This window comes from Micropterus dolomieu, linkage group LG22 (genome assembly GCF_021292245.1).
Source record: "Micropterus dolomieu isolate WLL.071019.BEF.003 ecotype Adirondacks linkage group LG22, ASM2129224v1, whole genome shotgun sequence".
NCBI classification, from domain to species: Eukaryota; Metazoa; Chordata; class Actinopteri; order Centrarchiformes; family Centrarchidae; genus Micropterus; species Micropterus dolomieu.
In genome coordinates, this window is record NC_060171.1 from 31,995,041 (window position 1) to 32,007,703 (window position 12,663).

Sequence of the window (12,663 nt, forward strand, 5' to 3'; positions counted from 1 at the left end):
GGATCTGGCCCCGTACTCCCCAACGCCCCATTCCCTCTCCGATACCTACAGTGGGTTGTGTCGCTATTACGACCGGCGCGCTGAGAACAGCTGGTGATTGTTCCCTCTGGCTGGATGAATTTTACGTGTGATCCATGCACTACTGCAGCTGGGGGCTCTCCGCAGCGCCACACAACTTTCTAAATTCTTCCATCTCATGGAGAAAAGAAGTCAGGTCGAAATGAAATTTGCTTTATTGGCATGAATGTTAATACAACAGTATTGCCAAAGCTTCAAGGAAAATACAAAGAAATAATTCAATTTGTATAGTTCATCGAATAAATAAAATTAAATAATTTTATTTCTATATATTGGATATAGAATAATATTATCTAATGTTGTTAATTTCTCTACGTGTTCTTTCATTACGGCTGTGTCTCCTTCTCACAACGATAACAGCAGCCATCTCTGTGCAACACTTGGTGGTTTGCACCTTCCTTTCAAACATATTAAATACAGATGCTGTTGCACTCACATGAAATTGCTGGTAGGCTTGTTAGATCACATTGTGTGTAGAAAATAAATGTATTTGCATAATATGCTAACTGTATATTCATTAAGGCAAAAGTAGTAAATGAACAACAGGTGCTATCTTGCACTTTTGAAAGAAAGCTTACGTGTTAAATTGCTGGCTGTTATGTGTACAGAAAAACCATGTGATGCCAGCATAATAAGAAAATGGGAAGAGTGGGTGGTTTATTACCCTCAACAACAGTTTCTATTGCTAAAGGGAGCTGTGTTTGAGTAATGCACTCCAGTGTTGCCCACACATAGACTTCACTTGGGCTGGGCCACAAACATCGAGAGAGAGACAGATGGAGGCGGGACAAGCAGCAGAGGTGTGTGAGTGTGGGGAAAAGGGAACTGAAGGGAAAGGGAGACGATTCAGTTAGTGAGTAAACAGTAAAATAACAACAAAATTAGGTAAAATTAAAATATTCAAATAAGAAATAAGCTACTAGAAATAGAAAACTCCACTAACAATGACCCGGCTACGCCACTGGCCAAGCTGACACTCTGTGGTAAACAATGCACTCTAGCTATGTTAAGCACGTGGTCGTAGAAGCCACTTGATCTCATCTTTGTGCAATATGGATGTCTTCTGGGTAAAGGAAGAGAGGACTGGAGAGAGAAAAGAAGGCAGATGGTGCAGACGATTTGGGAGCATGAGGATGAGACAGAGCTTATAAGTGTTGGTAATGTGACCCCAGCTATGGAAGTACAATGATTTTGACTCTTTGTGTCTGTCAGTCTCTTTCAGCACAGCTACAGTTTAGTTTGTGCAGTCTAGGAAAATAGAGGGTGTATATGCTTCACATTAAAATGCATCTTTGGTGAACCAATCGCCTGTTCCTGGAAATGCAAATGCCACGCAAAAACCAACCCACTGCTCATGTCAAGTCCTAAGTGTCAATTCAAAATGCATTTTAAGGGCTGCAAGCAGAAACATATCCGAGTACGAGATAGTACACATAAGTGGCACGCCCATGTGGTGCTACAATTCACCTAGTGAGCAGTATTTAGAAAGAAACCGCATGCAAGCCCAGCTCCTTAACTGAGTTTGGGGCTGTTAGTAGTTAGGGTTCTGTCCTGGGTGTCCAACGGGCTGATCCTAATGTGTGCTCATGGCTCACCTTGCACACACTTGGAGAGGTCCCGGAGATTGAAGACATAGTGGGACTTAGCTGGAGTGGGCAGCAGATCCACACTCAAACGGTCATAAATCTCAACAGCAGCATCCACAATCTGACCGGCACAGTCCTTCACCGCCTGGGAAAACTCACTAAGGAAACCGTTCAGGATGGCCTGAAAGAGATAATAACAAGCATGAAAGAAGAAATAAAGTGTGATTAAAGAATATGAATAGTGGGGAGTGGGGTGAAATGGAGAAATGAGAAAGAGTAAGAGCTGGATATCCTAGAGAAGTACATGAACATTACGCCTTTGCCACATAATAACGTTTCTTAACTGTGATTCAAAAGTGATTTATGATGAGTAAAGTTTTTCAGCAATACGTAACGTCTAAGGAAAAGCACCTGTCTGTTAATAGGTGTGTGGCTTCTTATCGATCCAGGTATGTGGTAAGGTACCACAATTCTTTGTTTTGACACATGTGTTTGAGAGTGTGCGTCTCCTCACTTTGAAGATCCGCTTGAGGCTGTGTTCCGAAGGTGTGGGAAGACACAGCATGCTGAAGTGGCGGGTGAACCGGGGGGTCACTGGATTGCGCCCTCCTCCTGGAGGAGCACACGCTCCAGCAATGGTCATTTCCTGGGGGACAGGCAGAATGTAGGAAGAGTAGAAATGAAAGACGGTTTGCCAAAATTCAAAAGAGAGGAATAGCAAGAAAAGCTAAACAACTCCCATTAGAAACTTCATCAAGTGTCTCCAGTTACAAAACTGAAATGGGATTAAAATCCTGCAGGACCAAACACCATCCATCCATTCATCGTCAACCGCTTATCCTGCGTACAGGGTCGCGGGGGGGCTGGAGTCAATCCCAGCTGACATTGGGTGCATGACCAAACACACATGTTGAAGGTGTGGGAAAATATTAGGGCTGCAAGTAACAATTATTTTCACCTGTTATCTTCTCTATTAATCATTTCAGTTAGTGTATAAAGTGAACCAGAACCCAAGGTGACATCTTGATGTCACTTGCTTTGTCCAACAGACAAAGATTCACGATCATATAAAATATAGAAAATCAGCACATCCTCACATTTGAGAAGTTGGAACCAGAGAATGCTTAAAAAATTATCTAAGTCATTATAAGACCATCAGAACTTTCAATCTACTAATCAGTTGGTTGACTAATTGTTTCAGCACAAGATAAGCATCTAGCTGGAAATAATTCTTTACATGACGACAACTTATCAATGCAAATTCTAGCAAACTGCATGTATGCAAATACAGTACAGAAAAAAGTTAAGTTTCAGATTAGCTTGTCTGTCTCGCTTCAATCTGATCTGTAAACTACAAGAATATGTCTACTGCTTTTAAGTCGGACATTTCAGCATCTGAAACGCTGTAGATAGTTAAATAACTGTATTAGCTTTTCTTAAGATTCCAAAAATCCACTAGGTCAATATGCATATTTTTTCTCTCCTGAGGGAAAAAATTGAGACACATGTTGGCAGTGAAAGTAAGATTCTCCATTTGAGCTGGTGGTAGTGGAATACCACACCACAGGGAGATACAGAAATGGTCAGACTGCAAAATGCATTCCCTCTGTCTCTAACTGCCTCGTGCTGCACGGACTGTGGCTTTAATAGGTAGAAACACAAATGTTAAGCCATGGACTTTTTATTCTGAACTTGATATATAGTATATCCTAACTTAAACTTTAATCTAAAAAAGTACCACACAGGGAGATTACAACAGTTAATTTTTGTTTCCAGATGAGAATCACGTACACACTTCCTCCCTGAATATAACTCTTTCTTCTCCAATAAAAACAGATAACTCTGCATGAATGTACTTACATTTATACACCCTCACCAGCCATTTTATTAGGTACACCTGTTCAATTGCTTGTTGACACCGATATCTAATCAGCCAATTACATGGCAGCAACTCAATGCATTTAGGCACTTAGCCGTGGTCAAGACAACTTGCTGAAGTTCAAACCGAGCATCAGAATGGGGATGAAAGGGGATTTAAGCGACTTTGAACGTGGCTTGGTTGTTGGTGCCAGACGGGCTGGTCTGAGTATTTCAGAAACTGCTGATCTACTGGGATTTTCACGCACAACCATCTCTAGGGTTTACAGAGAATGGTCCGATAAAGATAAAGAAATATCCAGTGAGCAGCAGTTGTGTGGACAAAAATGCCTTGTTGTGGATATTTTCTTGGCATACTTTTGGGCCCCTCAGTACCAATTGAGCAACACGACAACCTACCTGTGTATTGTTGCTGACCATGTCCATCCCTTTATGATCACCGGTAGAGTTTTGCAATATAAACATCTAAAAACAGAGGCGCAGGCTCTGTTTGAAACTGTGAGCTGCACTTTATCGGAGGTGCTGAAGTTTAACACATGCTGAAACACAGGAGCTATTAAAGTCAAGGACTTTATAATTGAATTAAAATGAACTAATTTATCATTGAGGTAAAAAGGTGCCACAATCACATTTAAAGAGGTTACTTCCCTAAACAAAGACTCAAAAGAGGAGGGAAGACTAAATCATGTCTGCATGTGTGCTGACTCAGCAGGAGAAACATATCTGAAAGAATTTCAGAAGGCCTGAGAGCTGGACTGCATTATATTGTTATATTTTGAATTGTTGCCTGCCACGTGAATTTTGTGTTTCCTTTTACATAAATAAAAACATCTCCGCCATAAATTGGTGCTGAAGAATTCACCAGAATGCAGGAAATTAACTGTTTAATGCTCAAAATGTTCATATATTGATCTGCATTCGATTTCTCTTCCTGAAGAACCTTGAACTGTCTTTGACCTTGAAACTGAAACTTGTGAATTAAAATTGATGTGAGAGAAGTGAATTTGAATAGAGAGAACTGAAAGTGAAAGTACATAAAGAGTTGAATTTTTAGTGAGGCTTAAATACAGTTTCAGTTGCAACTGAATTCGGTTTCATAATATTACATTCAGTTTCAAGTTTATTGGAATTCAGTTTCAAACTACTAAATAAAATTTCAAATTATTCTATTCAGATTCAGTTTTTTAATACAACTATTCAAGTTAAACAATACAAATTCAAACTATTCTATTCAAATTCAGATTCTACTGATCAGCCCATACGAGAGGACATTTAGGGCTGGAAACTAACTTTTGTATGTACATATATAATCACTTTTGTCGAATGCACCAATAGGATGTAGCTCATCTTACATGTATACATTTATACCTGGATCTCCTTCCAGAAGAACTTGTTTCTGTCATAGAAGCCAGAAAAGTCCTGGAACTGACGCAGGAGTTCTATAGGGGGCTGAGAGCCATAACTGTCCAGCTTAGGCATATTCAGGTCATCCACAAAGACCACTAACTTCTTGTTACCAGGAGCACCTACAGGGAGAGAAAAGGTAAAGGATGAAGAGAGAGGGAGAAATGGGTACACAGTGACAGATGGACAAGGTGGCAATATGTAGGTGGACTGTAAAAGCAGAATAGTGAAGGTTAACTGTATGAACAGATGGCTTGATGAACGGTCTCATCAAGGACCATAGCAGTGGTTTTGCATGTTTTAGCCTACTACACATTACTGCCAACCATTTTTTTAAAAATTACCCTTATGTTGCAATATGACTGTATGACAATATGATTTTGTGGCAATGCAACTGTGAGCCAATACCCAGAATGTTCTTCCTCTTTTTCTCTAGTTTGGACTCAATGATCTCCTGCGTGCGGGCGGAGGAGGTCTGAGCCGAGAAGTTGATGTAGACCGGAAGGTATCCTGCACTTTCCTGGATACTGTTAAGAAGGCCCCGTGCCACCACTGACTGTACAGGACAGACAAATAAAAATACTTCAGTGCTGACACAAATTACTAACACCCAAAGTTCCATTTGTTTCAAAAGCTTTTTCTACTGTATCCATGAATCCTTACCTTGCCCACTCCAGTGTCACCAGTGAAGAGTACAGAACGTCGCACAGATAGCAGTTTCTCCATCAGGTAGCCATAGCGGACAGTGTCTGTGGTAGGGACCAGCATCTCAAAAAAGGGCTGCTCCCGATTGTATTTAAATGAAGGGATTATCAACTCCCATTGTGCCAGGAGCTTGAAGTTAAAGTTCATGTAGACATTCCACAGGGTACCATACTTCGGGAGCTAAACAGCACAAATGAATACATGTTAATGGACATATTTGGACTGGACCAATATAAAGAAATTAATTTAAAAAAATTAAACTGTATGCCATTAGCTATAAAACATTAGACATCAGACATTAAAGAAACTCATTTTACTCTGTTAGTGGTGGTAGTTTCTGTTATGTTATCCATCTTGTCCATCTATCTCTGCTTGTTTGTGTGGGGATGTGCATACAGAATGTATATACCATAGCATTGCTGTTGTCTTCAAACTGCTCTCTGACAAAAGTATCAAAAGCATCCCAGTATGAAGTGGTCAGGTTGCCGCCTACTGCCCACAGATAGCAAAATATAAAGGTCTGACATAATACGCTGTTGAGATCCGTGGAATCCTGACACCAACACACACAAAAACAAACAGAGGAAGAAGCTCAGTTAATAAGGGCCTACATTTGCCTATATTATGCTTTTGTCAATGTATGTATAAGTGGGGTCCAATCATTTATATGGTACTGGTGTCGTGTGGTTTAGCAGAGGTCCCTTTGCCTTTTGTCATTTTACCTTGCCCACTATAACACTCAATATTTCTGATCACAATGCTGAATTATTACGCAAAAATGTCCTAACAGACCGCTCCCTTTGTAGCACCATAGACAGAACTCAAATAGACCTCAGGGACCTTGTGTTTAATTTACCATTTTAAGGTCTGGCCCTCCTTCACCCAGCAGTAGTGCCTCTAGCAGGGAGCAAAGAGTGGTGACTTTACTAATGTCCACCTGGCGAATAGCCTGGATACAATGCTTCCAGACGAACTGAAGACCGTTCTCCACATACTGCTCAAACAGCTCCAGCAGGTATGTTCGCACTGGGTCTGGGAGCTAGAGAGACAGCACGGAGTGAAGGAAGAAAGAGGGTCACAGAAAGATGAATTTGGGAACGGGATAATCTTTGAAGCAACCTAGTTAGTTCATCACAGTTAAGACATATAGTTCGACATTTTAGGTAAAACTATTGTTAATTTTTTCCCCAAGAATTAGATGAGAAGATCAATACCACTCACATATTTGTTCCACTTAATATAAAGTTGCAGCCACTGTTAGCTTAGCTTAGCATAAAAGGCTGGAAGCAAGGGGGCTGGCCTGGCTGAGTGCAGAGGAAAAAATCCACCTTCGAGCATCTCTAAAGCTCACTTACCTTGCTTATCTTCGGCGAGAGCAAGGCTAGCTGTTTTCCTTTCCCATTCTTCATGGTAAGCTAAGCTAACTAGCTTCATATTTACCAGGCAGGCATAAGAGTGGTATCATCTTACCTAACTCTCAGCAAAGAAGGGCATAAGCTTATTTCACAGGATTTCCAATTACTCCTTGAACTAGTACACAAGCTACTAGCTTGAAAAAGAGTGTTAGAGAGACAGTGGATCAGTATAAGTACGTATATGCAATGCTTTATGTGTCTCTTCGGGAAACGGAGAGCATTGCCCAGACTCCCTCAGTTAAAACAGAATAAGTGGAACTTACTAAATGAAAATATGGTCCCGTCCCCCAAAAATGTTGCCTGTTAAGAAAAAAAGTAGCTTAATGTAGAGGTTGAAATACTCAAAAGTGGGAGATAAAGGATGGGGAAGTTCACTGAATGATGCTCACAGCTTGAACTGTCATCAAGTCAAAAACTATGACTGGAGAGAAAACCTGATACAATTAATGTACTGTATATATACTGTATTTACAGGACATAATACTGACCAGTAAATGCCAGATAAAAAATACTTATACAAACATTTAATACTGCTTTAGAAGCTGTTATATACAAAGCCGAATGCACAAATACTTTAAATTTGGGAATGACAGAGAGACAGTATGTACAACCTTGGTCAGACCACTGATCCATGTCTGGACATAAGGCATCCACTTGAGCTCCTCAGGGTCAATAAATACCATCCCGCAGCGGCTGACTGTGGCTGGAGATGCTACAGCCAAGTCCTGTACCTGAAAAACACAGTTAATGAAGGAGATCTGGTGATCTAGGAGCACAACATACTGTAGAACAATGTAAGTATGTTAAGCAGAGCATCAAGGTCTCATTTATGCTTGAGTGCTTTAGCCTTGGACCTGTATTGTGCTGCTTATTAAACTGCTTATTGATTAGACAAAACACTAAACTCTACTTTCACTATGTGCAGCTCAAACCTCAAACACCATATGAATGGATGGAGTAAGTTTGATTCGCTCGCTGTTAGCCAAACAGAGCATCTTGTTGTCATCCAGCACCGTGTTCATGTTCTCAATCCACAGGGCGTCAACTGGCCCGTCGCAGATCACCCACTTGTGGTGGTCACTGGTGTCGTTAACTGCATCACGGACACTCAGCGCCATCAGCCCGTCACGCCACTCCAGTGTTAATGTGTTAACCTGAGGAGTGGAGGTAAATAATCAGCGGATGTAGAGCGAGAAGCAAAGAAGCCGTATTATATATTCTCTTGTCTACAGTACCTCTCCGTAGAGCTCTCCCATTGTGACAGATTTTGGGTTGAGAACATAGGTCTTGACAGGTTGATAGAAGGGGCTGTTAGCCTTGTGCTCAGTGTGATGGAGGGTCTCCAGTGCGTCCGCCAGGATGGTGTAGACAGTGGTCTTGCCTCCACCTGTAGGCCCCACCAACATGACACCGTGACGCACTAACATGGTCTCATATAGCTGGATCACCTGGTCGTATAAAAAGAAGTTGAAAGGAGAAGAAAGAGGCCGTGTTTTGAGGATGGACCTGTTTAACAAAACAAACTAAATCTATACAAGTTTACTGCGACATCAAAGTGAAACAAACACAAATGATCACTCTCTCTAAATACTGGTCACCCCAATCCTGTGATTAGTGGATGACCTGCTCTACCTGCTGGTGACGTGTGATGTTTTCATTATGATTACATAAGCGCCATCATTTATTTTGAATTAATCTCACATACACTGTCCTGGTGCCATAAATAGTCACTAGCATACATTTTCTATTAATCCACAGCTGAAAAGTAGTCCCCCACCAATTTACTCTATTAACTAAAATATATTTGCGACCTGTTTAAAAGATTTGGGGGATAAGTGCACATTCATAAGGAAACCATTCGGTAAATTCAAAAACACAAAGAAACACCACTTTTCCCCATTGTACCTTCTTGGTCATGCTAGCCAGAGGCTGCAGGTTTCGCTTAACCAGAGACTCCAGGATTGTGGATTGTAGCACACCGTAGTCATGTTTGGGGATACACACACCAGGGAAGAGGTCTGACAGGATACCACTGGAGGCAGGATGGCAGAATAAATACTCAAGAACAGTTTTCACATGTAACAGCATAAAAACAGCAACCCTTTTCTCACTGAAACTCATTTTATTTGTTTCAGCAGTCTGGTGTAGTATTCTAATGTCCTGTTTTTTTTTTAGTATGTGTGCATTAAGAGCTCCAGAAATAAGCTGTAATTCCATACCAAAATTTCTGATAGGCTTACCCAAACAGCACAGCATCATCAACGAGGAACTTTGGGAGGTTGGAATCTCTCAGGGCTCTGATAAGAACCACATCCTCACTGAGGTGGGGGTTATCTCTCTTTAAAGACCTAAGAACACAACAAACGTTAATAATCTGCTTTTGTTTAAAGTGGGGTATATGTCAAATAGTCACAATATGACTAGCAAGTTGTGTGCTTTTTTGGTTATCCTGGATTTATCTTCTTTAGGTTATTAGTCTGTTAACTTGTTGGTTTAGTCTTTCTTTGTTTGCTTATTTCCTCACTTCATCTTGGTCATACTGCAGAACAAACCTCGTGTTGAGTTTCATAAAGACTGCATTAAAATATTAAATCAAATCTGTCAAATGGCATCTCATCCAAAGAAGTTGGTGCATTCATTGAAATAAATATGATTATGAGAAAATTTATGTTATAATGAGCAAATTAATTAGAATAATTCTATTAGAATAGAGTCATTACAAATGCGGATGTAATAAAGATAATAAGCAGCAGACATGAGCTGATAATTTAATTTTGAACAACCGGATCTTCCCAACAAGCTGCCTCCACTCAGTTATAAAACACATCAGAGACATTAGAGTGGGTGATAATGAATGTGTATCTCAGTGTGGAACAACAGTTCCCTGAGCTTCAGCTAATAACCAACAATCTTTCATACATATGGTCAGGAACATCCATTCATCCTTATTTCTGCACCCACGCAGACCAGGAACAACTGTGTAATTACAGTAAAACTAGTGCTTAGGAGCAGTCAACTGCAGTCACAACATGCAAAACTGGCTCAGAGGCTCTTACCCTCTAATCTGAGGAATCACTGGTACAATATTTGATTGTTTGTGTTTCTGATAAAATATCTGCTGAATATATGAGAGTTAAACACAAAGCATGACTATCTAACTCACTGATGATGACTGTCTCTGCAATGGACTAAAAAATGTCAACCGTGTGCTGACGGTGATACACTGAATACTTATGCATGTGTGTCTGTTTGAGTGTCATGAATGCACGCGTGTGTCAGTGTATGTATGAGTGTGATGCTCTGACCCAGCCATGACCAGGACAGACTTGACGGCTCTCATGCCAAAGTCGTAGTGGTCCTGCTGGGACAGCTGCTCAGAGCACAGCTTGTACATCTGGGTCATTTTCCTCGCTAAGGTCTTACTGGACTCAAATCCTTCTGAGTACAAAATCACCTGGAGGGAGGGAGAGAAATAAGAGAATTACAAACTGTTATGTAGACAAAATAAGTAAGCAGCATACAACAGCACACATGCAGAGAGCCTGTCACCTCAGCAATTAGTGCGTAGTTCGGCACCATCATGGCAATGGGTCTAAAGAGAGCTTTAAGGTTGTCAGGTAGCTCTGTTCTTCCAGCATAGCCTGGGTTCATGGTGATGAATGCAGCACACGTCACCACCAGCTTAATCTCCTGGCCCTCAAATAGAAACCTAGACACCTGCATAAGACAGAATTGAGTGACACACTCGTTTATGTGTAGAGTGTGATATTATTTATTTATTTATTTATTTGTAGCTTTGGCAATATTTTTGTTATACATTTATGCCAATAAAGCTGATTTGAATTGAATTGATATCTTTAAATCTACACAAGTAAGACAAGTCTGTGTGCAGGAGTGATCTATGGACCTGTGTAAGGCTTATTGCTTAGAGTTTTAGGATAGTATTTAGACTAGCAATGTCCTTAATTCTTCTCCATACATAGTGTGCAAAGTTCCCTGTGAACAATTCAAAAGTTGTGTGTGTGCATGGGTGCTTGTACCTTAGCAGCTTTGGCATTTCGTATGGTTATGAGCTGCTGAGCGATGACAGACAACACTTCAATGTCTATTCGGTTAAATTCGTCAAAACAACACCAAGCGCCCGACTGAGCAAGCCCGCAAAAGAAGCGCCCCATCATCTGGAAGAGAGAAACGTAATTAAAGTTTACACTTTATATGATATTTATAATATTGGCTGAACTTGTCTGTGGCAAACTCCTCACTCTGCCTTAGCTGTATAGTTGAAGACGTTTGCCCATATCAGCACTGTTTTTTTCATCACCAATAACTAAGCCAAGTACAAAAATTTGAGAATCAGTCATATTTTAATAATTACATTGCTGCACATTATCCCTTTGAAATCATCTCAGGATCAACCTTGTCCATGGAAAATTAAAAGTAAACATATTGTAAAATCACTAAATTCCTGTAATTCCAATTATAATTCCAATACAGAAAAGTAATAAGAGATGATGTTTTTGACTTTAAATGTCAAGCTTTTAGAGCAAAAAGGCAGCCAAGTGGTCACATTGTGCTGGATATGTTTAGAGAGTTAGAGTGTGTTACTTGCACCTTTCAATGAGTGACACAAAAATCACTGTTCAAAGTTATTAATCTCTCATGGACAGTCCCAGTTAAATGTTGCTGAGACACAGTGGAGCAGAGCTGAAAAACAGCATTAACACATAAAACCATAGATTTCAGTGATTCTAGCCTGTAAATCAAAGCCCTGTCCAACTCTTATAACACAGGTGTCTGCTACCAACAACTAACTCCAGCGTACATAGAGAGAACTGACTCCAATCTCACTGCACAGGTGTTTAATTTTAAGTAAGTAGAGTGTGCCTCAGGTAGGTTAAAGGCCCAATCTGAATTTTTGGGGGTTTTGTGTTTTTTGTCAACTAATCATAATTAATGAAAACTGACTGATGTAAACAAACTGTAAACGAACAGAAACAAGGAATAACTTGTCCGTGTCCCTGTGGCAGTGGTAGCAGTGTAGTTCCAATCCTGTGTTTGGAATTTTGATAAGGCATCCCTTTTGTTTACATTAGGATAAGAGAATGCACCTTTTATTAGATTGTTAAAGCAATAAATGCATGCACAAATAATACCTTTTTAGGTAATCATCAGCCAAATACAGCATGATAGGTATTATCTAAATGACTTACAGTATTTTGCTTGTGATGGAGCAGGCAGAAGCTACAGAAAGATTGCTTAGAGCAGAGAGGAAAGGATCAAATCTGGTTTGAGGAAATGTTTTGGTAGCACCAAAGCCTCCCCGCTGATTTGAATGGAGAGCAGTGAAGCCAATTTTGGACCAATAAAATACTAGGAGTAAACCGGGGTGAAAGTAACACGGGACGAAAGTAACAAGGCGATTTTCTCAGAGCCCTGACTGCATTTGCAGTCCAAGCTGTGACAGCAACTTCGGCACGCAACCCTTGATGGAGCTGACAAATATCGCATGATTTCATCATCGTTTCCTGCGGCCGTGTTCGGAAAACTGTTTTCGAGCACGACAAGTAAATTTCTGAAGCGGTGCTGTTTTTCGAAAT

The 12,663-nt window shown here is 40.5% G+C and overlaps 1 protein-coding gene across 1 annotated transcript in view; it reads right to left on the reverse strand.

The window, feature by feature from the left end:
* Positions 1–1,084: 1,084 nt before the first annotated feature.
* Positions 1,085–12,663, reverse strand: part of LOC123962248 (dynein axonemal heavy chain 6-like) — a 36,468-nt gene continuing 24,889 nt past the window's right edge. The window contains exons 36-51 of the mRNA XM_046038277.1: positions 11,107–11,244; positions 10,616–10,783; positions 10,372–10,520; positions 9,307–9,414; positions 8,972–9,098; positions 8,302–8,514; positions 7,999–8,220; positions 7,678–7,797; positions 6,508–6,690; positions 6,061–6,204; positions 5,610–5,831; positions 5,355–5,502; positions 4,911–5,068; positions 2,179–2,310; positions 1,674–1,845; positions 1,085–1,161 (exon numbers count right to left, since the gene is read on the reverse strand). Of these exons, the coding sequence (XP_045894233.1) occupies positions 1,085–1,161; positions 1,674–1,845; positions 2,179–2,310; positions 4,911–5,068; positions 5,355–5,502; positions 5,610–5,831; positions 6,061–6,204; positions 6,508–6,690; positions 7,678–7,797; positions 7,999–8,220; positions 8,302–8,514; positions 8,972–9,098; positions 9,307–9,414; positions 10,372–10,520; positions 10,616–10,783; positions 11,107–11,244 (2,481 nt within the window). The remainder of the gene's footprint in view (positions 1,162–1,673; positions 1,846–2,178; positions 2,311–4,910; positions 5,069–5,354; positions 5,503–5,609; positions 5,832–6,060; positions 6,205–6,507; positions 6,691–7,677; positions 7,798–7,998; positions 8,221–8,301; positions 8,515–8,971; positions 9,099–9,306; positions 9,415–10,371; positions 10,521–10,615; positions 10,784–11,106; positions 11,245–12,663) is intronic.